At 41.4% G+C, this 25514-nt stretch overlaps 2 protein-coding genes across 5 annotated transcripts in view; both read left to right on the top strand.

Annotated features, from left to right (window-relative positions):
* The first annotated feature begins 875 nt into the window (after positions 1–875).
* uchl3 (ubiquitin carboxyl-terminal esterase L3 (ubiquitin thiolesterase)) lies at positions 876–4467 on the top strand. The gene is made up of 8 exons (XM_080037510.1): positions 876–881; positions 1866–1994; positions 2140–2296; positions 2816–2901; positions 3126–3173; positions 3309–3384; positions 3504–3562; positions 3662–4467. Exons 2-8 carry the CDS (start codon positions 1884–1886, stop codon positions 3743–3745), a joined length of 621 nt encoding a protein of 206 aa, XP_079893636.1. The 5' UTR covers positions 876–881; positions 1866–1883; the 3' UTR covers positions 3746–4467.
* Positions 4468–6259: 1792 nt separating this feature from the next.
* Positions 6260–25514, top strand: part of LOC307258129 (LIM domain only protein 7-like) — a 48987-nt gene continuing 29732 nt past the window's right edge. For 2 of the 4 annotated variants that reach the window (XM_080037551.1, XM_080037547.1), the window contains exons 1-4: positions 6261–6646; positions 13059–13129; positions 15128–15197; positions 20181–20287. In XM_080037551.1, the coding sequence (XP_079893677.1) occupies positions 6578–6646; positions 13059–13129; positions 15128–15197; positions 20181–20287 (317 nt within the window). In that variant the 5' untranslated portion in view covers positions 6261–6577. Of the gene's footprint in view, positions 6647–13058; positions 13130–15127; positions 15198–20180; positions 20288–25514 lie in introns of all 4 variants that reach the window. The other 2 variants (XM_080037548.1, XM_080037549.1) reach the window with 2 other exon arrangements.

The raw sequence follows: 25514 nt of genomic DNA, 5'->3' as shown, positions 1-25514 counted from the left end.
ATGACTTTTTATTTTCCTAGGGAATCCCAGGGATCTATTTGTTTGTTCCAACGAGGAAACACAGCGCCCCGGTCGGGCGGTTGTGTATCAGGGCAACACACGTTGATTCACTGATTTTTAAGTGTTTCACTTGCTTACTTGAATTATCAATATTGAAAAAATGATTTTCAAAAAACTCTTTGAAAAAAAAACTCTTTGAAAAACGTCTACCATTGGTCACCACCACGAAATCTGCATTGGATCAGGTTATTTTAACGGAGTAATCGACCACAACCGCTGAAACACGCATGACTCTGGAACGGTCCACTGTGGGACTGATGGTGGGGGTAGTACTTTCAAAAACCCTTAATTTTACATAAAAAAAATACTGACACCACTATACACCGTAGGAAATTCTATATATAATTATGCAATCTATTTAAGTTGTCTTTCAATGTCGTAAAGTGTTCGGTAAAGTGTATTAAGAGTTTATGAAGAAGCGAGCACCCCTGCGCTCTGACTAAATGTCGAGGTGAACTTTCCAGACGCGGAAGCAATTTCCAGCTGTCAAACAGATATTTGGGTAAATCAGTTTCAGTTCTCCGGTGAAAAGTAAAATAACAATTGTTGTTACTTCAAAATGGACTGTCCACGCTGGCTGCCCTTGGAGTCGAATCCAGAAGTACGTACTGCTGATATTTCTTCAAACCGTAGCTTATTATTTTTTTTTTTTATCGAAGTCATTCATTCACACAGCAGCATGTGAGGGAGCTAGCTGTAACCTGTAGCTTAGCAGAGAGAACAAAAGCTGCTGTCCGGTGTCGCTGGTTTGCTAAAACCCCACTAAGGCAAGTTGACTAATATTTGTGTTTGTGTCTTTTTCATTTCAGGTCATGACAAAGGTGAGTTGCTGCTCCTGAAACTGAATTTAACAGCAGATGGGAGTGAATAACCAGAGGCACAAGGCCTACATACATACACAAACGCGCATACACAGCAGCAATGATACAGCACTATAACGTTATGATGTCAGAGTAAAAGTCAGTAAGTAATACTCGCACTGTCTGGAATATAATGTTAGAAACATAAGCATTAATTAAATGTTCAGCTTAAAGTTGTCTGACTCAATCAGAATCAGCTTCAGTAGACAATCAGCTACTAATCATGAGTAAACAATAGAGACATAAGACAATTTTAATTAGTACATTTCCAGTTAATTCATTTAAATCCACTGTGAGTGTACCATTTAAGTCAATACACAGCAGGTCGGCTGAAAAAGAAAAACATATTTTAATTGAATATATTTGGTAGATAAAGTTTACATTACAATAATAAATCATTAAAGATTGATAATTATCTTGGCTATTAAGGTTACTTTTATTTTAAGTTCAGAAGGGCAAGGTAATGCACATCGATGTTTGGATGATGCAGGACAAAATAAGTAACACAGTAACAGTAACTTTCGCACATTGTGCAAACTAAGACAAAATACTTTTATTTCAAGGACATTTTTCTTTAAATAAAAATGTCAATATTCACAGGAAACCTTATTGAAATAATACAAAAGTAGTGTATGATTGAGCATTAAATATAATTTAGCTTTTTTGAAATTATTTCCGAAGAGAAAATAGTCTGCTGGCATGCACTGCTACTTCCAGTTTATTTATTGGAGTGTAATGACATTCCATTTACATTTCAATTGTGTGTTTGTGTTTTTTTTTACAGGCTTTCTAGCCTTTTTAGGGTAGGAATCAGTAGTTTCTGAGGGTAATCAGGAGTTAGCTTTTTACATACAACTTCACCTTGAGTTAAACAAGTCTGCGAGATATGTATTAGGTTATCCTTAAGTACCTTGTAGCTATTCTTACAAATTTACTTTGGTGTAGTTTGTCAATTCTTTGGGCATGAGAAAAACCTGGCAGTTTGGAGATGTATACGGACTGGATCCAGAGCTCCTCAGCATGGTACCAAGACCAGTGTGTGCAGTGCTACTCCTCTTCCCACTGACAGAGAAGGTACTTACTTATAAGTGAAGCGATATCTTTGTTAATATGTATTATGCTCCGATTTATGCATGCATGTTTTAAGTTAGAAATTCTATACTTGTTGTTATACAGAAACAATGCCCAACAAAAGATTTCTCCCTTGTCTTCTGTCCAGTACGAGGCATTCAAGCAAGAGGAGGAAGAGAAACTCAAGGACCAGCGACAGGAGGTCTCCCCTGACGTCTACTTCATTAGGCAAACTATTGGAAACGCCTGTGGGACAATAGGAATAATTCATGCAGTGGCAAACAACCAGACACACCTGGAATTTGGTGAGTAGTTATTCTGTTCCTATGCAGAGGTAGAGATGTGAAACAATACCATGTTGGAAAACGTCATCTTAAGATGGTTGTATAACTGCAGGGTTGTTAGTGTGTGTGTTACATTACTCTGAATTTACAATATAACACTATCCCACTATGTTGTTTTATTTACATATGTATATATTTTTTGACCTACTGCTACGTCTATATTATTTGAATGTTTATTTTTACCTTTTGTGTTTCCTACTGTGTAAGTACACTGGGAGAAACCAAAACGTTGTCAAATTAGCCAATAAAACCGATTCTATATCTATTAGATTTTGGTTTTATTACATTTTGAGTAAAGAAGCCAGTAGTGTGTTTATGACTGCAAAACGGTTCTATGCATTTATTGTTTGTTTTTCTAAACCGAAAAAGACGATTGTACCATTTAGTTTTAAGATCATAAATGTTTATATATGTCGTAATAACCACTCTATATCCAAACTTCAGGCAGTTTACTATAGATGTGTTGTCTTTTCTCATCAGAGCCAGATTCTGCGCTCAAGAAGTTTCTTGAAAAATCCTCTAAAATGACCTCGGAGGAAAGGGCCACATTCCTGGAAAAAGACGAGGTAAAAAAAAAAACACTGAAAAAGAAAATCTCTTTACTCACGGATGAGTAGAAGTGATCATAGACGGGACCCACGTGCGAAAGACCACGGTACATTGGTGGTCAGCTTTCATAAACATGATTTGAGAGTTTGCATTCTGTCAAGCTCTTCAGATTGATGGATATTTTCTATTTCCATTGCTAACTGTGCAAATCAATGGCTTCTTTTTCTACTCTCTGTTTTAGAGCATACGTGTTTCACATGAATCCAGCGCACAGGAGGGGCAGACTGAGGTGTGTATTGAGTTTTAAGATGATCTGTGTCAGCTGATGGAGGACACCACCAGTTTTGTATTGAATGTTGTTAATCACACAACGTTATTACAAATGACTCGATATAACTTTGTGTTTATTTCTTTTCGGTTTTAGGCTCCAAGTTTAGATGAGAAAGTGAATCTGCATTTTATAGCTATTGTGAATGTCGGAGGACAGTTATATGAACTGGGTGAGTTAACCCTCTGCTGAAACAGGATTAAGAAATGTAATGAAATACATAAAAATAAATTACTTTCATTTCAATTTAGCAGGGATTTAAAGCATGCTGTCTTTGTTATGTATATCCAGATGGCCGGAAGCCTTTCCCCATTGTCCACGGAAAAACTTCTGAAGGCACTTTCCTGGAGGTAAGACATCATCACAGAATAAGCCAAACAAACTGTCATCAAAACATATCTCCTTGAGCTGAGGTGCAGTTTTCATGATGCGTTTTGATTCCACTGCAGGATGCTGTAGAGGTTTGTAAGGTCTTCATGGCCCGCGACCCTCAGGAGGTTCGTTTCACCATCATCGCCCTCTCCAAAGACTGAAGACCCCAAGAATACAAAGAAAACTACAACTGCCAAACATTCTCAAGTGCTGACTTAATTGGAAAATTTGATTTTTCTTTTTTGAATTGGTGGTAAATTAAGAAAATGTCAGGGACAATATTCTGACGTAAAGTTCAACTTTTGTTTGACATCACTTGTTCAGAGTTGGATGAAATCCTGAGGGAGTTAGAGTGCCGCGGTGCAACCAAAAGTATTTCTTGTTGAGATCAAAATCTTCCAGTCCCCCTCCTATACCCCGCTGGAACATTTTGATAATTGCTATACAGATGTCAGCTGCACTACCTTGACCCTGCACTAGAGTTTGTTTTCACATGGTGTGTTTGGCTTTCAACTAAGAGAGAAAAAAAAAGAATCTCAACCTCTTTTTGTCTACTCTTGGTTCAAAGATTAGGTATGTATTGATTTTTTTTCTTGATCATATGTCGAACAGTGTGGTCAAAAAACAGCCGAAGAAACACGATTTGCGAGTCTTTAATTTCAGTCATAGCTTTGAAGAAACAGATAAGCCTAATGCAGTTGTATGCTTTAATGATGTGGTGAAAAGCTTATTTAAAAATAGAAAAATACATGTATCCTGTAAGTGAGGCTCACTGAAAAAATGCAGACTGTACATCCACATGGAAGGTGCCTACATTTTTGTAATAAGAACCTGAAATTCTGTTCAATAAAAGGCAAATTTATTAAACATTTCACTTGTGGATCTCCTCTGTCATCGGTTTACCCTTTGACGAGTTCATCGTCGGATGAATGCAACTTTACCATGCCTACAGAGGAGAATTTTTAAAATATTTTGGCACACAGGCGTAGAATCTCAGCAATGGCACAATACATTCGGTTAAGAAATCAAAGAGGCGTGAAGCAAGCCTCTGTCCTGAAAATACAAAAAAAAATTAAATGGAACCCAGAACCCACTACAAGTAGCAAAACATAATCCTAATAGTACTGAAAAAAGGTGCTGTGGCCTCATATTCGCTCCTATGAACAGACTTCCAGGAATCACGGATTATGTAGGATGCTCGTCCAACTATGGAAGCAGTACGTTTTTATCTCAATGTAAGCTGTGGCAGTAAAATGTGACTCCCTGGGAACTTTTTCTGGTTCATCTGAGGTAAGACCAACATTACATAAACAAGACAGACAGGCCAGGAAAATACTTTAGATGCAGTTTCCTCAGTGTTCAGGTGTAAGGCACATGTTTGACAAATGGCTGTAGAGGTTTTAAAGGACATGGGAACAGGTTTTCTTTGCAGTAATTACTGCACTTATTTACAGGAGCAGATATGAAATCAACTTATAGTTGAAAAGTGTCCTCCTTGAGAAAGTTTGTGTAACTTTCATACTAACAAGTTCTGCATTTGTATTTGAAATAATGTCTTATGTAAACAGATACTTGTTTGACATTAATATGTGTCTTGTATCTCAGATATAGCAAAGGGGCAAACTGAAATGTCGCTCTATTGGTGAAATGGCTCTTATTAAGCTTGCAGAAGATGTATTGTAGCTCAAAACTGGAGCTGTAATATTCGCTCCAACCTTTGGTTTTAATATGCCCTAATACTTCTGAGGTTATGAAGCCCCAAGAGGGATCAGAGATACCAGAGGGTAAACTGAATCATCTCCATCTACACAACTGCTGTCGTAAACTTCTTTCAAGGTGATCCAGAAACAGTATATTAAAATGCTCATTAATCCATAAAACGCTACTCTTTGTACAACAAACCTTGGAAAAATCCGTATTCATCGATTGTTAACAGCGGAGGGACCCAAGGGACTTTTCTTTTTCATTTTTAAGCTATTTACCTCTTTAAATTTGACACAAAACTTTTTTTTTATGTTGAGACGAAGCTATCCATGGAAGAGTTTGCGTCGAAGAAATATAGAATACACTCAATTACTAATTAATTAATTAATAATATTATTAATTAGGGCCTCCCAAATGTACTATAGTTGCTTTCCAATAGGCCTAGTTATCTTCAATAACATTACCAGTTGATGGAGTTAGTTAAGAGGTTAAGGGTTTAGGTAAGATGTTTTCATGGCACTGCAGTACACCCGTACCGCCGCTGCGTGGCGTTGCAGGGAAGGGGATTGTTTTGAAAGCAAGAGTCGAACTCTCCAAAGTAGAAAAGTTTTTCCAGAGACTCAAAACTTTAAAGCATATGGCTGGTTCTCAGAAGGACTTTATGAATACGTTGTAATGTGAGCATGTTTGGTTGCTGGTTATGATTCGGTGTAGAATAACTTGTTTCTGCACACACTGCACGCGGTGAGCGCGAACCTAGGATCAAAGTAATCATCCAGAGAAGGTAAATAACAGCGAACTCAAGCTCGTGTTTACCTGGAAGCCCCTCGAGGACCCTTGCGTGGTCCTCGGACCCCACGTTGGACACCCTCCACCTCATGCAGCTTACAACTCCTCGAGATAAGGGATCTCTGCTGTCTTGCCTTTGCGTGTCTGAACGCCACATAGCAGAGTTGTGCGTAAAAATAACCAAAAGGAACAAATCGCAGGTGTGTCGGATGACCCGGTGAATCAGCAGTGGCAAGGTGATGCGAAGGAAGGGAATGCACTTATCCTAGCTGTTACACCTTGCATTCACTCATTGACGATCTTCTGGAATTGAACAATAGGAGGCATATTACGCATATTTCATGAATGAGTGGCGTGATAACGAGTTCACCTGTGCCCTTATACACTCACTGCCTGGCGAGTTTGAAGCGCGTCAATTGTGTCCACTCTCTTGAACGCGTAGGAACCTAATTTGGATCGGCCAGCGCAGCTAGGATACTTTTTGTGTGTGTGTGAGTGTGATGGAGTGGCGCGAGCAGTCCGCTGTCAGCAGCGACGAAGCCTTCCTGGAGGCGCAGAGATGGATTGAGGTGAGTGACCACATATCCAAAACTATCGAGAAATCTCGGTTTCTGTGTTTCTGAGGATATTTAGCTTTAAATAATGGACCGGGTTACAATAAGGTGAGATGGAAAGGGTGATCACAGCTCAGGGGGGAAAAAAAGATTTTTCTGTACATCAGACTTTACCCTTGTGTTTTATTGCAATTGGCTTCTCAAAGTTTTTGTAAGACTTATAAGAGCCTGTGAAGGTGTAAAACTGAGGTGTACTACCTTGTTTAGAAGTCTTTGTTGCTTGGTTGGGGTTAGCTCAGATGATTTCAGATAATAGTAGCCTGCCTGCCTGCCTAACCATAAACAAGAGATGCAAGGAGGCATTTGTCACCTTTTTAACTCAAGTCTCAGTTAACCGGTAGAATCAGTCTATAATTTTTGCCTCTGGCTTTAAACTTGCTTCACTTATTAGCCATGCCCTTTATCTCAACTGTCTCTCTGTCTCCAGAATACAAGTAGCCTACATGGATTTAACTCCCTTTATCATTATTGTTTGCCCCGATTCCTCCCATATATTACTCAGATCTGCTTATATTTTCTTTATGTTTATTTTTACCAGGGCTTTGAGGGTGCCAATGGTGTAGGCCTATACTGTTATAAATTGTCTGATTCTTTTTAGGGTTTTCAATTTTGTTGCTTGTTTCCGGTAAATGCTCTTAGCCTAGAGTACTGGCCTTGCTATTGCAGCTGTCAGTAATAAATACATTTAAAAAACTGGCACATGTGATGTTCATAACAATTTCTGGGAAATGAGTAATATATTAAAAGAAAAAAAGAGGTTTCAACAAGTGATTTTTTTTTCTGGGGCAAAGAAATGCAAAATAACCACCCACCAAATCAAACCCACCCACCACCACCACTACTTTCAAAAACAGTTTAATAATCCAAGGTTTTCCATCCAACCTCCAGCCAGGCTCTCATTCTTTCGTGTGTTCTCTCTCTCTCTCTCTCTCTACAAACGAGTGAAATTATTATGTTCCCTTGCAAGTTCTCTCCCCAGCAGGGGGGCTTTGGAGCTTCTGCACTGGCTGTAACTAAACAAATATTGTTCTAATTTCAGGAGGGGGTGAATCCCAAAAATGCTTGTGATGTGACATCAGTGTCTCTCACACTCACACACTGGCCCATTGTAGTGGCCTATACCTCGTGGCCTGTGGTGGTGTGTGTGTGTGTGTGTGTTTGGGGGGGGGGGGGGGAGGGCATGATCTCAGGCAGGGGGCAGGAAGGTTAGGTAGGGAAGGTGAACAACAGGAGTAAAGGTAAAGGTGTAGTTGGCTTTTGGCTGTTACATAGTCAGCACTAGAGGTATGAGAGGTTTGGCACAGGGGGGTAAATACAATAGCAATCAAGAGACCAATCTCTGGCACAGGGCAAGCAGTTCCCCCTCCTTCAAAGAGAAAGTTTTGTGGCTCTTGGATTCCGCCACTGAATGATTAACAAGCTGCTTGGCTTCACAGCACTTTAAACATGTGTGCGTGGAGAGCTTGGTGGTATTGTTAAAAACTAGACTAAATGGTCTGGAGCCTGTCACATGGACACATTCCTGCATTAGCTGCCATGGCTGTGAACATAGCCCCCCTCAGGGCTGGCCGGCTGTCAGCGCACTACAACCACAAGGGCCAAGTGGAATAATGGAGGCCCTTGTTAATTGAATAGAAAAGGGTTGTAGGTGGGACTGTTATGACAAGTCAAGAACAATTGGCAGTGTTTATGTATAAACACACAAGACAAACAGTATGTTAGGGATAATTAAGTTAGTTTGCAGTGAATCATCTAATAAGTGTTTTTTTTATCATTTAATAGATTTTGGCTTTTGTGTTTTTAGCAAATGTAAGTTGTCATATTAATAAAATCACATAGGTAACGCAACATACACATCATGCCAGTTGTTCTCCTTTCACCTTGCATGTGATGGACAAGATTTGTTTCCCTCTCAGGAAGGTGTTACCCACAATACTTAGAATACCTCTTTAAACAGGTTTTTTCGGTGTGAGCTTCACCACAGGCATTGATCTGACTCAGGGACAAGTGACAACCCACACAGGATATAATCAGTGTAAGATTTCAGCTTTAGTAGTGATTTCTGATCCCGAGCGTTTGTGTTGTTGTTTGGCTGGTTGAAAAGGAGCATATTGTGTTCCTCACCCACTCGTCAACGAAGCAGCCCATCAAAGGTAACGCGATCCTTGTGGATACGTTTTGTTACTTATCCTGTTGTTGCTGTCGTGTCACACTGAACCAGCTCCATGCCTCCTTAAGGTTTTGGAGAACATTGCTTTGGAAACAATGTAACACAATGTCTTGTATTTGTTTTGGGTTGAATATTTTCTCAAAAACTCATCACTCCTTCGAATTAAATCAATTTGATCAGTGAAATCGATTGACAAAATAGTTTCAGATTATTTTCTGTCCATCAACTAATTGAAAATAAATGTATTCGTTCAACTTTTCTGAATGTTCTTGTTGTAAAAGGGGTCACCCTACAATTCTCCCGGATTACAAACTATTCTCTTCATTGTTATTAAGCTGCGCAGTGAGAGTTTTGGTTTTATTTTCCTAGGGTTTTGAGATATCTGTCTCTTGAGTTTTCAGCCGCCACCCAAATACAATTGAGGTGAGTGGAATGTTTGCTTTTGATGCTCACATAATTGAAAATTACATCCAGACTCTCATGAGAGATAGTAAACAATGTCCAGCTTTTTCAGAAGTATCCATACAATTTCCACAGAGACAATTTATTCGATAGAAAGAACCAAACCTTCAATACATTTGATTATAGTTTTAGAAAATGGTTGCCTTTAAGCTTGGGGCTTGTTTGTTTGTGTCACTGTTTTTACCAATTATCCATTCTCTAACCAGTGGTGATCCCGTATCCAACACTCATGTATTGCCTTTCCGTGACCTTTGTCACTAGGTTGTTTTCCATATCAGGGTGTGTGTGTGTGTGTGTGTGTGTGTGTGTGTGTGTGTGTGTGTGTGTGTGTGTGTGTGTGTGTGTGTGTGTGTGTGTGTGTGTGTGTGTGTGTGTGTGTGTGTGTGTGTGTGTGTGTGTCTGTGTGTCTGTGTGTGTGTGTGTGTGTGTGTGTGTGTGTGTGTGTGTGGTCATTAGTTACCAAACTGTAGCAACATTCTGGGTTTTTCACTGTCTTGATCGGGAGCAATTAGTGACCGGGACGTATGCATTCAGATGGCGTGATGCAGGACCTCACGCACAAAGCCATTCATTCGCAGTTCCACTTTGATGGAGCTCTGATAGTCTGAGATGTTGATGGTGAAAATACCGATGGCTTTCACAGTGGTATATTTTCCTTTTAGTCGGATCCCTGAAATATTTGGATGATTTCCCAGTTGCCCTCTGATGACCCATGCCCCTGTCCCACGAACAAAGAATTTTAGGAACAATTAGTGGTTGTGTGTAGGGGGGCTGCATCCGCACAAACCTTGAATACTGCTTTGCCTCATTGCCCTGCATGAATAAACAATAGCTTTGGTCACGGATGCAGAAGTTCCTTAAGCCCTCTGGTTATTTGTATTCTGCAATAATATTAATAGCAATCGATTTATTTCACACACCTATGAGAACATAAGTGGCCCCTAATGAACTCATGAGGACTACATTTTCTATCCCTTTTTAATGTGGGGTGGATGGAATAGCGTCATGAGACTCAGGCCCTTCCAAACATTTTTAGCAGCACATTCTTGAGGGGGAGCGAGGGTGGGTTTTGCAGGAAGGCAAGCTGTTTTTGAAATCTCCTGCTCTTGCCTTCAATCTCTCCCGTTAAATCGCAGCAGCGGTATGTTGTTGCAGATTACAGTTGTTATCCCACATGGCAGGTTCAACTGGAGACAGAGGGCACAGCAGGCTGGATCCAAAGGGGGAGAGCTAATACCTCTAATTATGACGATAGAGAGGAGAAAACTATTCTGTTACAGGCATCTTACTGCAGGGTTCAACGCCAAGGGTTCGGTCCCACCTTCCATAAATCCACACATGCAGTATGAGATTGCTATCTTGATTATTCCATTCATTCTGTTCTGCCAATGTTACTTTGATAAGAAAATATGTAGACTTCGGGCGCATCAAAGTAAGTAACGCCTGAAGTATAAGCACCAATACTATGCGGGAAGCCAAATAATTTGGCTCTGTTTCCATTCTTGTTTGGATGCATGTATACCAGCTGCTGCCCCCACTTACATAGAACAGTAGAGGTCAGGATTTCATATGCAAACTGCAGCGCCTCACTGATTGTAGTCTGTGCTGTAAAGTTTTTTGGCTTTGTGTGTGTGTGTGTGTGTGTGTGTGTGTGTGTGTCTGTGTGTCTGTGTGTGTGTCTGTGTCTGTGGATGTGTGTGTGTTTGCAGATTTGAATTTCTTCCTGTTACTTCCTGTTTTGGGATGTTCAGCATCTGGTTATGATTGTATTTTTGTCAATGACAGAGGAATAAGCCAAGATATCTAGTATGTTTTGTGAAACAAAACCCAAGTGTTTCCTAACAGTAGCTTGATGCACATTGTGCAAACACAGAAAGACCGCAGGCAACTGCTTTGTTAAAACTTTAACCTTATTAATCCACTATACAGCGTGGCCTAATTGTCCTGGAATGATGGGTAATCTCAGGTTACAGGGCGTGGTCCGAGGTGAAGCTCCACTTTGTTTGAAATCAATAAGAAAAGTGTCCTCTCTGGTCAGTCCGTCTATTTGCTCCAGTTTCTCTCCTACCCTCCTCAAAATGATAACCCCTACTTAGCTCTGCCTGTAATTGTCCCTTGCCCTTTAAAGGAAAATGGAATAAAGCCTGAAACAAGGCACATCTCTTGGTAGGTGAGACCCGTTTGACTTGTTTAGCTCTGTGTGTGTGTGTGTGTGTGTGTGTGTGTGTGTGTGTGTGTGTGTGTGTGTGTGTGTGTGTGTGTGTGTGTGTGTGTGTGTGTGTGTGTGTGTGTGTGTGTGTGTGTGTGTGTGTGTGTGTGTGTGTGTGTGTGTGCGCGTGCGCGTGAGTGTTTGTCTATGTGTCCTTTGGTTATTACAAGCAGTCTCACCTTAGTGTACCAACAGTGTAATAATGTATCATCTGCCCTGTTTATATTGCTAAATAATTAGTGTCAGTGCATGCTTATAGTCGTTGCAGAGTATGAGCTTTGTGGTACTGTTGAATGGTATGGCATTTTACAGAGAGGTGTTTCTCTTATTCAGTCTACACCTCATCGATATAAATAGCAATGACAAAATAATAGAAGCACCTCTCAGTACAATGCAATACAGTTCAACAGCACCACAAAACTGCATCCTCCGAAACAAACACTATGGAGCTAGTTCAGCCACAAAATACGATTTCAACGTGGCAGCCAATGTAGTCGTGAACTAATCTAATGAGTGTCCCTATCCAAGTTTGTTTTTTGACTGTCAGTGGTTAATTTAGCAGGATATTTCCAAAAAAGGTGTTCAATGTGCTGAAAGTTGGACACGGGCCAGGGAACAGGTGATTAGTGTTTGGAAGGAGTCCAGATCCAAGATGTAAGGAAAACATTTCTTGACATCACATTTCATTTTTTGTAAAGCATTTTTTGCTGTTTATAATTGTGTATTCTGATGCACATTCAGATGTGTGATGATTTAAAATAAATTGTTAAGGATTGTGCAGCATTACACAGTAATTGTTTTCTAGTGGAACTATTTGTGTTGGATTCAGTAGCTGAGGGACCGATTGCTTAAGTCGTTGATGGCGGGGGGAAAAAACAGGAAGCTGTGTTAAGGAGTGGCCATCAGTATTTCATATCCAATATCAAAGTTGCAATTTGATATGACGACATAAAAACACAATACTATAATTGCCTTTTAGGGAAAGTACAAATTCTAAATATGACACCTATATTGGTAGATTTGTTTATTAAATCAAGGATGTTTGTGTATGTGTACTGTATCTGTGCATGAAAGTGTTTCAGGTAACACGTCATACATGCACTTTGTGTATGTTTGGCTGCATAATGACTCTTGCTGTTCCTGCAGTGGTGGTTTTTGAGATCATGGGAAAGGCATGAGGCTTGTAACACAGCGCTCCGGATGCTCCCATCGCCAGCCCTTGTGGTTTTGGGCATCCTGGCTGCAGCACAGTTTTCAGCACAGCTTTCCCATAGACTTCCAGCTGCTTTTTAGCATTAAAAGTGAGGAGAACGCAGAACACTTGAGAGGAATACCTGAAGAACTCAACTATTTCCCGCAGACACTGTAGGAACTCTGGAGGAAATACCTCTGGCTTCCTCTGCTACTGTTCTCAACATCCTACCTTTCTTCTCCAACCTCCCCACCCCACCACACTCGCTAGCCCCCGCCCTCCTCTCCCACCCAACCCTTCTCACTGTTTTTGTATCCCTTTTTTTTTCTTCCAGGCAGTAACCAAGAAAAAATTTAGCGGCAATGACTTCCGATCATCGCTGGAGAACGGCGTTCTGTTTTGCGAGTAAGTACTCTTGTTTTTTTCCCAGGCACCTCTCTCATAAGCCATTCATTCACATGGAAGCCCTCCGCTCTCCTCCAGGTCTACCACGCCAGAGTAAGTGTTACTGATATTTCCCAGGCAGACCTCCTGCTGGGTCAGTGTTTGTTTGTGTGTCAGCCACATAAAGTGAGCCAGTGTTTTCCAGACAGCACAATAGAAGAGAGAGTGTATTATGTACTGTAGTTATTTGATGTTCCCAGAGAGTGTCAGATCTGCCCTCTCCGTGGGCTTGTTTTAAGAATATCAAGTGTGATCTATTTCAAGAGGAGTTGCGTTGCCTGTATGACAGATGTTACAGATCTGCGGATGGGAAAAGTGCCATCCTCACTTTAATGAGAGCTGTGAGTAGCAGAGTAGTGAATGGAAATCCTCCTGCTGAAACCACATGGGAGAGAGCACCCTGCTTTCTCATTAGCCTGGGTGCATCAAGAGTTTTGATGAGTTAGAGGACCAAATTTATCCCTGCAGAATCGGTTTTTGCTCTGATCAGAGCTGTGCTGCTTTTCTTAGATCAAGGATGTGTGTGAGTGTGTGTGTGTGTGTGTGTGTGGGGGGGGGGGGGGGGGGGGGGGGGGGGGCAGCCCTGGTGGTGGATGGACACAGTGATGTGATTTGCACGAATCAGCAGGACGCTGTAATTACGAGCAGCCCATGCAGAATCTTCCAAACCTCTATTGGCATGCATTCAAAGAAGAAGCCCCTCGTTCAGCTGATTCCAGCCTGACTCCACTGTTTGCTGTTGCTCTCAGAGACCAACACAGGCAACTTTCATTCAGTGGTCCATATCCATGTTTTCTCAGCGTGAGGAAGAGGAAGGACGAAGATTGAAATCGCTCTCACCTAGAAACTCAGCCTCCAGTCCCCATTGTGTTGTGGTTATCACAACGGCTTGGAAAGGAATGTTTAGTGAGGTTCGCACACATGCTGAGTGTGTGTTATCTGAGGAAATCATTACAGCTTTCTATTGTTTCAGTGCTAAATGACCGACTTGCGCCCATCCCCCCCCCCCCCCCCCCCCCCACTGCATTCACAAACACACACACACACACACACATACACACACACACACACAAACCACCCCAGCCCACCCCAACCCTGATAGAGCAGGAGATGCAAAAGCATCCACCTTAAGACTGTTGATTTTAAAGATGTTTTATTTAGATATTTGAGCTTTTCATAGGCAGATTAAGATATTACATACAAAACATATCACTAGTTAATTTAACATGTTGCATACATTAAACCAGCCAAGAAAGTAGTTAGAATTAGATTGACATCAGAAAATGCTGTTTATCTGTCTATGATTATGTAACCCTCTGGAGCCCTTCCGCACATTAGCACTATTACTTCTGATGTTTTGAGTTAGAGCTGCGGTCCCTTTTCAAGCAAAGAAAATCCAAACTTTCGACTGTTATAGCTTCTAAAGTGGGAGAATGTGAATGCTAAAGATTTTTCAGTCGTTTTGTAGACCAAGCGATTCATGTAGAAAAGCAGATTAAAGAATAATGTGATGAAAATATCTTTAGATGCAGCGATACTCTGAATATAAGTTGCTGCCAACTTTCTTTTAACAGTGATGTTACTAAGTATAAAATCTGAATAGCATTTTTTACAGTAATTTTGGTTTTTGTTGCATTTTAGACTAAACAGCCCTCTGACTTACACCTAGTAGAGGGTATGTTTAAGGAGCAGAGGGCCCGCTATGTGTTTACATCAGGGTGCAGCCTTGGTCATTTACTAAACCAAAGCCAGGTGGCCACCATTAAACAAACTCGTAAACACACAACATCGAGATTTCACAACACTTTTTTGTTGAGTCCTTTTGAGTAAGACATGTCTAGCCAATGACCAAGTGCTTTCACTTACCCATCTTCCCTCTAGTTAATGTTCTTCTCTCTCTCTCTCTCTCTCTCTCTCTCTCTCTCTCTCTCTCTCTCTCTCTCTCTCTCTCGCCCACAGTCTAATCAACACAATCAAGCCTGGTATTATCAAGAGGGTTAACAGGCTGCCCACACCTATCGCTGGACTGGTAAGTCTTTTTTATTTATTTTTTTTCAGCCTAAAAGTGAGACATATGATGTTGCATGTACATTCGGTTCACAAGATATCTGAACACGTTAGGTCAACAGCTCCTCTTAGTTTTAATACACAGTCTTGTCTCTTCGTATTCCAGTTGTATAGTGTTTAGGGATAATGTCTGTTGTAGAGAGTATGTGTCAAGATGTGCGAGGTACAGCAGCAGCAGTTGAGCAGACTGGTGACAGGTCTGAGGCACGGCTGCCAATGAGAGAGGGGTGTTTGCCTCAGTGACTTGTCGCTCCCCATATCCATCCGCACTAATAAGTTCAGTGAATTTGAAGCTGCTTGAAAAGGCCACCGGGCGCATTTGAGTGCATCCTAAATACGATGTCTTCCATGCTTGGGGCTGCGTTCAGTCACAATCATGTGAGACAAAATGTCTTTGTGCCTGTATGATAATTAGATTTTTTTTGATTGAGTGACGGGAGGTCAGAAGCGGGCAGGCAGAGTTTGGTTTACGTAATAAGCTGTAATTGAATCATTGCTTCTCAGTCTTTTCACCTTTTTTGGTCTGGCAAAGTCTCCACATTTAGGCAGCTAGTTTGCCGAGGCCCTTTGGGGTCACGATGGCTCAGTTGAAATAAATGTTTTGGGAGTGCCTGCAAGTGTTCGGGAAGTAGAGGGTTGAAAACCCCAACTTAAACCCATCCCTCACAAAGCTCTCTCTTGTGGGAGTAATTGAGTCCAGCTGTCATGGGGAATTATAGAGAACCCCAACCCTAACCCGGGCAGTCTGAGTGTAAGTCGCTCAGTAACACTGTTTGGCAAGACAATGACAAGTTTGCGGCATAAACAAAACAAGCCTGACATTCAGGCTGGATGTAAACAGTAAACAGTATTTGCATGTCCAAACACTGTTCCATCGTATGTGTGTGTTATGACATAAATCAAATCCCCAGGCAGTTTGTTTTGGACTGTTAGCAATATAAGTGGCTGGGCACCTGCTGAGGTAATGAGATAAAGTAACTCCTCCATCAGTAGCACTGCTGTGGTATTTCCAAGATTTGGACGCAAACCTGAAACCACCTGATCATAAATTCTCCAGCAAATGCGAAGGCTCCTGGTTTGCCCGCGGCTATCAGCTACTGCCAACCACATGGGGAAAGGGGAAGAGCTCTCCAAACAAACATTACTCACTCCCACCCTGATGTGAGAAGAGCTTTTTCTCAAGTTGTGTTGTTCAGATTGCTCTGCCCTATATCCCTTATTTTATAAATAGTAACCGGACAATTATTTTTAAGTGTTGGAATAAAATCTTTAAAACTGGAATTTCTTACTGTTCTTTTTGAATGTACAGTATATGTTTAGCCACTTTTCTCTGCATTCATCTCCTCTGAATGTTGTTAGTGAAAAAAGAGATGGAAAAATGCTGCTCTTCTAGTATGCCTAAGTTCCAAAATGTGAAAGAAAGGGCAATGTTGTTTATGCTTTTTTGGTAGTTCATGGTGTAGATATGGTACAACTATAATCGCTGCTAAATGAAAGGCTCTTTGGAAAAGAACGCCTCATTGACACTCGACTCGAATATATATTTTTTTACCTTTATGGTCATGACTGTCGGTTTCAGTTTTGCTATCTGAAAGATTTTCAGCACTCAAATCAATACCAGGTTTTAGCGCTGGAAAGAATAAAAAGCCAAGGGAGGGAAAAGGGGGAAAAAACTGATAAATCTCCGGTTTTGAGGAAAATTTAGCAACATTGGCTGCACACCCACGGCCTACTCTTTGGCTTCACTTGCGTCCAAGGGAATGTTTCCCATGTCAGCACACTCCTCTGCCTGTTGCCGAGCAGTCAGTGTGCTGTGGGTTTTAGGTCATGGCACCCTGTTTTTTTTTTTGGGCCTGATTCTGCTTTTACCAGTGCCGGGCAGGAGGCCGACAGTTGTGCGGTAGGGCGTCCAGCTACTTGAACAAGGGCCATGGGTTTGAGGCCAGTGTGCTTAATCCAGAGGGACGAAGTTAGAGATCATTCCAATCGGCCCGCCATAAATACATTGTAATTGACATGCTGCTGGACAATCCTGCAAACACCAACTCCTTGGTGATTTGAGGTAGAAGTGGTAGGAGATCAACAGAGTTATTCAATGGCCCTCAGGGTGTCTTATTCAATGATATGTAATTGTCTGTTGCAATTTGACCATGTTCTTTTGCTGTGTTTGTGTTGTACGGGAACATGTTAGGAATGGATCCGACTGGGAACAGGAAAAGTCACACATTTAAAGTATTCCATCTCCTCTTGGTTTTTATTGTCACAAATGTGTGTAGCCTGATATTTTAACCATAGCTTCGCTTGGTGTTTGAGGCCCGCCAGGGGTCAATTGGGGGTAATTGTAGAGTATGCCCCTCTTAGACAAAGAATGCAGTGGAGGAAGAAAATAGGATAACCACAATAGGACCAAGGGGGTATGCTGATGCTTGTTTACCAAATGAGGACACCTTTCTGAGTGAAAATCGTTCTATTACTTGGTGTGAAGTCAGGGTCTTCAAGCCTGCATGAGAGGATTAGAGGCTGCCGGACGGGTCCAGCATATTTAGCAGGATTATATGCAGGCACAAGTCAGGATAACATTCCTTCAACATCATTATCTCTGCATGGTCTAGGCCAGATTGTTAAGCAGGCTTTCAGTGTGTCATAATGCTCTTTGAGGTTGAATGACAGTCATACCTAAATGATATTAATTATCTTTTCGTATAGGCCTTTCATTATATCGTGTTTAGATTAGTATGTACTTCACAAGGGGAAGACCTGCAGGCCAGCGATAAAGCTCAATTTACAGTGATAGTTGTCTCTTGTAGTTTGAATAGTTCACACCTAGAGCTGGACCAACACATCGTCTTCACGGGTATATCAGATGCTATCACCATATATGTTGGTCTATAAGTAACTAAATACTGTACAGGAAATACGAGCAATTATTGGTGATCGATTTAAGATAGCATTGTTGCAGTTGCATAGTTTGTCCACCAGAGAGCAAGTTTAGTGTTCAGCTATTTAGTAATAAATGTGCCGAGTCCATTTCGTGGTCGCAATTCTCTGTCGAAGTTACATGAGTATTATGTTAAAAATGTTTATGATATTAGGGGGCGCCCTTAGCTCAGTTGGTAGGGCGTCCGCCCCATGGGCCTCGGCCAGCAGTGGACCCGGGTTCGATTCCAGCCCGCAGTCGTTCTCTGCATGTCGCTCCCCTCTCTGCCCCATTTCAACTCTGTCTCTACACTATCAATAAAGCATAAAAATTCCAAAAAAATATCTTTAAAAAAATATTTATGATATTGGTCAATACATTGTTACAAATTATATTATAAAACTATAAATCATTCGATATTGGTACCAGCCTTCAAATGCAGCGTCAGTAAGGCTGGAACCATAGCTAACAGGCAGAGAACCGGTTCTTGAAAATAATGCCAATAGCGCCGTCTTGTCAGCCAACTTGCTGAGGTGAGGTGAGGTACACAACATCTCACGTAAGCAACAGTCATGTATACCTTGTTATTCCTGACTGTACATGCAGCACACATCTCATAACAAAGTCATAAATTGTAGCGTCACTGAAAGAATTTACATGTGAACTATATCCTGTATGGACAAATGATGAAAGACAAGAACTCACTTCCTGTTTGAGATAACGCTTACCATTCAAAACCCATGTAATTAACTCATGGGTTACTCAATCTAACTCTGTATCAATCTGGAAAATTACATTATCAAGTTTATGACCGTGGCAAAGAAAATGAGAGAAAGTTACTGTGTAACGCTGTGTTATAATGAATAAAGAGTGACCCCAGCTCCAGGGCCTGCATAGAAAGTTGTTTTGGTGGTGGGGGTGACAGGGTAGGGGGGTGAACCCTGGCTCCAATGACATTGCAACGTGCTGCTAAGGGACAAGCAGAGCTGTTAGCAAGGGATCCCCACACACAGAGGGTCAGCTCTCTCCTAACCATTTGCTAATAAGCATGTTTGCCATTTAAATATAGCACTATAGCTACCCCTTAATTACCCCAGGCCATGTTCGAGTCATGTTTCTTTACTTGAAAACCCTCTTAAGCAGTTGCGTCCCGACAGGGAAGTGCAGACTTACAAACAAGACACTGGGGATTTCAACTGTAAATGTCCTAACCCCCAGAAAAAGGAACGGTGCTGTTGCGGTTGAAGATTATTTTCGAGACACATGAGTTGTGTGTATATTTATAGTACTCCAATGTCTTTTTGGAATCTTTCATTACACTCGCACATCAATGGCAATGCAAATCATGTGCCCGCACGTAAACTTGATGCAATATAAAATGATTGGCACAGTGTGGGAGGAGAAAGAAAAAAAACTGCTTCTCCACTCCCATGTCCTCCTTGAGTTGCTCCAGGGGAAAAAAATATTTGTCGGTTTCTGTCACCCGACCTCGTGTTTCATAGCAACCAAACGTCTCCAAAATACTCCACCGCCCCGCAGATTTCACAGGTATCCACGAGTGAAGGGCTAGGCAGGGAAGGGAGGGGAGGGGATAGTTTCAGGGTGTGAGTGGAAGGAGACCGCAGCACGCAGCAGTCATTGTGCTCCCGTGTGTGACAGATTTGCACTCGCATGGCCAGTTGGGTGGGACTTGTGCACAGCTCTGATGTCATCCTTCCTGGATTTATTTTCTCCCCTAACCCAGCCCACAGGTATACTGTAGCTTTGCTGCTGTCAGTCAGCTCCTGTCACGCAGCTCCCTCCCCCCCACCCACCCCCATGTGTGTTTGTGTGTGTTTTTTCTGAGCTGGGGCTCTTCTTATTTGCTAGTACATATGCTCCTCCCCGTCCCGTCTCTGTTCTCTGGCAATATGAACTTTGGAAGCAATGAGTTGTAGGCTGTGTCCCTGCCAGAGAATTCTTGAGTGATTATTCTTTGCCTCTGAAGGTGGACAAACCCCTCATCCACTTGCTTTGTTCTTTATCCAGGACAACCTCAACGTCTTCCTCAAGGCCTGTGGGAAGCTCGGACTAAAGGAGGCACAACTCTTTCACCCCGGAGATCTTCAGGACTTATCCACAAGAGTTACAGTCAAGTACGTGTTGCCGATCTTGTGATATGTTTTGTTAAATGCTGGTACCGCTGTGACATTATGATTACCCATACTTGCCATTCACAAAGATGATGCTGTTCAGCTTGTGTGTCCTATTTTTGTTTAACTCTTTCTTGATTTTACCAATCCTCATCTCCTATTCATGCTTCTATAAATATGCACAGATGTTTTACTTTTTAGAGTACATGTCTCTTCATGTGAATCATGATTCAAGCTGCAGATTTAAAAAAGGATCAGCGCTATTTTCAGTGTGTGTATGTATTCTTGTGTTGATAGCGACCTGTTGAAGCACAGGTTTATGTGTTCCTTCAAAATATGATGCAGCAAACTATTGATGAAGCCACACAGGCAAGGAGAACACAGAATGCATATTTAGTATACTCTGAAACGATTTTTTCCCGTTAGGTGCAGATCAAAATAATTTGTTTGTCTGTTGAGTAAAGGTTAGAAAATATGTATATTCTATATAATAGAATATAATATATTCTATATAATAGATAATATATTCTATATAATAGAATTCCTTTATTGTCATTGTATCATTAAAAACATACAACGATATACATCTTAAGGAATGAATGTTCAGATAGTGTGAACTGAAATAAGTTAGGATGAGTTGGTGCCAGAGTTTGCGTGCAGAACAATAATTACAAGACATGACCGCAGTGTTTATAATTTCCAGTTTCAGACAGTTGCTCTTGTGTCAGCTGCAAGCCATGCAGGGATGTGTACGCTATGCTGTACAACCTGTTCAGTTTTTACACAGGTGTGCCTTCAGGAGGGAGCGAGGTAAGGCAGAGCACAGTCCATCGAATGAGACACACTCTGTGGCTGTCGCAGCACTGCTGTGCAAGCACAAATAAAAATGCTTTAGCAGCAATACCTGCAGGTTGTTCAACTTGAAGTGGAAAGGAATTAAAATACATGCCTTCACAATGTCATGAATTTGTGAGCTTTTTCAAAAGGCTGCATGCCAGTGGTGCTCCTGTTATTTCTGCATATCTTGTCACTTAGTATTGTCGGCTGGTTGGGCAATTAAGATCAGTTTGGATGTTCCTTTCAGATGCTGCCACAACCCCTTGGAATATTATTTTCCCATGATCCGCCCAAGAACATTCTTCACTTAACGCTAACAATGGTTTTGAAGCCACAGTCGTCACAAAGACACACACAGAGGCAGATGTACTGTACATCAACTGGAATACCAACTCTAAATAAACAAATCTGCCTGCCCTTTATCACGACACACCCTTGCCCAACAGCAGAAGATATGCTGCTGTAAGATACAGGAATATCATTCACTAAATGTCCAATTCAGAGTCATAAACCTAGAGATAGTTCTTTTATGAGCCCTATTGCCTGTGCGTCATCAGAAATGCACCCTCTTGCATAAGCTTTTCCCATGATATTGACAGTAAATGACATTTATGCAGTGAAAGCTTACATATAACTAAAGCTAACTCGGACTTACCGACTGAGTTTTATAACAAAACAAATATGCCGTATTTGAGGCCACATTCAAAGCATTGTGAATATGCAACATCAAAGTCCACATTGTGTTGGAGCTGAGTGGTGCCTTTGCTCAGCTCTTTGCCACCATGTCCGCATGCGTGTGGGAGTTCAGTCAGAGGGGGCTCACCCTGCTATTTTTAGAACCTGGGGGTCACTTTGACAAGCAGGGCTGATTGGAATGGTATCAGGACTTGGGAGGAATAGCTTTAAATAGTGTGCCGTCTCCTCCCAGTACATTCTCGCCCCCCATGTGGTCTTTGAGTGTACACCTGTGTGTGTTTGTGCGCATGTGAAAGTATGTGTGTGGTTTGCAAGTGTGGTTGTTGTGTTGTCGTTGTATCCTATGTGGTAATCTGTCAATTCAGATGAAAATACTTTGTTTGTATATGAACCTGTAGCTGCTGTTCTAGCTGAAGTGTTTTGGACATAAGTCAGGGACATGATTTCATCTTGAAATGGATTTCTGACAGTCACTCTCTCAAAAGCAGGATATTTTAAATGGCGTAAGAGTTGTTTTTATCAAGAGATGAAAAAGTTAGAGGAGATTTGTGTTTGTGGGCATAATAATGCAGGTTCCCCAACTACGGTATTTATATCTCATAGTGAGCGATGACACACGGAGGTAACATGAGAGGATCCCAAACAAGGATGCACACAAGCGGCCAATGGTTTTATTTCTCCGTTGCTTATCAGAGCCTAGCCAAATGAGCCGCACCAGGAGCACAGAGAGAGAGAGAGTAAGAGAGAGGGAGAGAAAGCTGTCTCTATCAGCTGTCTTTGCCTCTGGTGTGCGTCCAACCTCCACTCCCTTAAACCCAGTCTGACAGGTGCTTTGCTCAGCTTCCCTGTTCAATGTTTCAGCAGAAATAAGGTAGTCATCCTGTTGGTAGGTTTCTTGTCTCCTATATATCCTAGCAAAGCCATTTGCTTGTACGTCAACTTTAGTTTCACTTTGATGCGCTATCCCTTACATGAAAGTTCTCAGCAATTTTTTTAAATAATTTTTGTTTGATTTTGAAGTTTCATAGAGAGTGTTACAGTCACACAGAGGATACCTTTAACTTGTGTGTGTTTCTGAATAGTTTTCTATCCAGAGTAGGACATTGGCTGAAGCAACGTGTGCAGAGAGTCCAATTCATATGGCTGTGTTGCGACGGCAGCCATAAAAGATTATTGGATGTCCCTTTTGACCTTTGAGCTTTGCAGTTGCTGTTGTATTGGCCTTACCACCATCTGGAGAGCATGTTGCTCTATTGCCTTGTGTTGTGAAACCTGCATTCCTGATAATGACTTTTATCAGTTTGAAGTTGAAGTTTGTGTAAATGGCATGACAATTCGTTGTAATAGTGATACAGACTGATAAGAGGGGACAGCGTGCTGCCGTGTGATGTTGGTGTGGAAGGTTGTCACACATCGTCCACATGTTGGTGAACCATATCAAAGTGCAACCAACCACTCTCCTTACTCTGTGTATATCCCAGACCGAATCTGATTAATCGCCGGAGGCTATGATTCACTGGCTACTTTGGACCGACTGCGTCCATTTCCAACAGCTGCCCAGGAAATGAGGGCATTAGAGTGCCGCGGATGAATCACTGGATCTGAAAATGCTCCGTTTAACTTCAGCCACTTCCTTTACACCCTTAGCTGCCATTTGAACATCCAGAAAATTAGAGTAAAGGTTCGACTAGGGCTGCACCTTTGAGTTAACATAAAGGCAAAGGCTAGCACACACTGGCTTTTCCCCAAATAACACTGAATACCAGCTGATTGTTTGACACTTGATCTCTATGAATGGCCTAACAAGTGCCACTTGTCACGGAGCGACTTGAACAGGATATCTGGCCTAGTGGACGGAAATTGCAGCGTTTCTGTGGAACTAAGGATGCACATTATTATGCTAACATTACACACTGTGCTGTACTACTTCAGTAGCTCAGAGACTCTTATGCGCATTTAGCTTATTCCAGTAATCTATGTGAACGTTAGATCTACCCTGTTCGTATAGTATTTGTGATGTTAAGGTTAAGAGGAACTAAAGCTCGACTGATCTAGCAATACTCAAGTAATGTATTTGGTACAAGACTGAGGCATTTACAATTAACTTTAGTACTTCCTTAGAAGAAAGCATTGTCCTTTTTACTACTGCTAAAACAGTGTGACAAGGTCAAAGGGAGTTTTCCTTGCTCACTTTACACTATGTTCCCAGGACAAAAAAGCAGACACACACAGTTAGGATATACAGTTAGCAACTAAAGTAGCTGCCAAACACAATAGAGAATTCAGTAGCTAAAGAGCCAGATGTTTCCTTCAGAAGTTAGTAGAGACCAAAAACAGAGCTAAAAGAGGGTAATCGTTGGGCATTCATCAGTTAGTCACTAAATGTGACTCCAAATTAATGGTAGTACAAGTACATCACACAGTATCAACTTAAAAGGTGTAATAGTTGTTCGCAACATGTTTCTACTGCCCCAAAGTGTCCATAGAAAAGCAAACATTGTAGGTTTAAAGTACATTTTTATAATAGCACTTCTGTACTTTCACTAGTATTAAATTGTTAACGCAGGAATACCACTTGTAATGGAGTACATTTATTGTCTTACTGTGTGTTACTGAAATATAGAATCTATGGCTAGGAATCCAGCTTTTCCCTCTGTGACCTCCGGTAAGTGACAGAACAAATCCCCCCCCTGCTGAGAGAGGTCCAAAGTCTCACTCTTTTCCGCCATTTGATTTAAGCAAATTATTGACAAGGGGTTGACTGCTTGCCAAAAACTAAACAAGTAAAAAAAAAAAAAAAGAAAGAAAAAGGAAACTGCACAAGATTGGCGGGGACATTAAAATACCTTGGCCTTCATGAAATGTCATTGACCCGCTCTGAACAATAGATAAAGAGGAGTGGTTACTGGGTGTGATTACATGATGTGTATTATGCAATCAATGGCATCCGTGGCTTCAGATCAAACCAAATGTTTGAAATACTAAAAGCCAGGGGAATGTGTTGCCTCCAAGAATTTGGACTGACTTTTTAGAGCTTTTCCACACGAGTTGATTCAACACCAACAAATATCGTTACCATTGGAGTTTATTTATGTAGATGAAAGATCCCTGCTGTGACCAATCTAAGTTTTTCTAAGTGACGTGCATAATGGAAAAGGAGACAAACCAAGTTCCCTGTGTGTTAGTATTTCGGGTGTGGTTCACTGAGTTGGCACTGCACTCCTTGGTTTCACGGTTTTAACATTATGGCACTGCAGTCACTTCTTGTTATAGTGTTAACTGTGGGCGGATTGTGAAACCAAACCAGTGATGATGGTGATCGGCCAATAAAGTTTCTACACCATAGACAGTGCCATGGCTGTAAAAAGGCCAACACAAGGGTTATATTTGTGCTCTGTAGTTGACTATGGAGAGAGAAATGCCAGCCTCACCCTGTTCCCTCGCTCACAGAGGCTGCAGTGTTGTCTCTGATAAGTACAACACTATGATGCCCGACACACACTACTGTCTCGCCCACTGCTTATTCCTCTATTCAAACACTCTATAGTGTTTAAGTTTTTCATGACTCCTGATGCATGAAGGTATGACCCATTTGGGTGTGTCTTTGAATCAAAAGCATTTTATTCGAGTGAAACAACATTGATTAAGGATGTTACGTGTGGTGCTGTTGAATGCTGCAGAGCAAGTGATCTTCGTC

The sequence above is a fragment of the Ammodytes marinus genome, assembly GCF_949987685.1.
Source record: "Ammodytes marinus genome assembly, chromosome: 12".
Taxonomy (NCBI): Eukaryota; Metazoa; Chordata; class Actinopteri; order Uranoscopiformes; family Ammodytidae; genus Ammodytes; species Ammodytes marinus.
The sequence above is the reverse complement of the archived record's forward strand: the minus strand, read 5'-3'. Positions and strand labels throughout refer to the sequence as shown.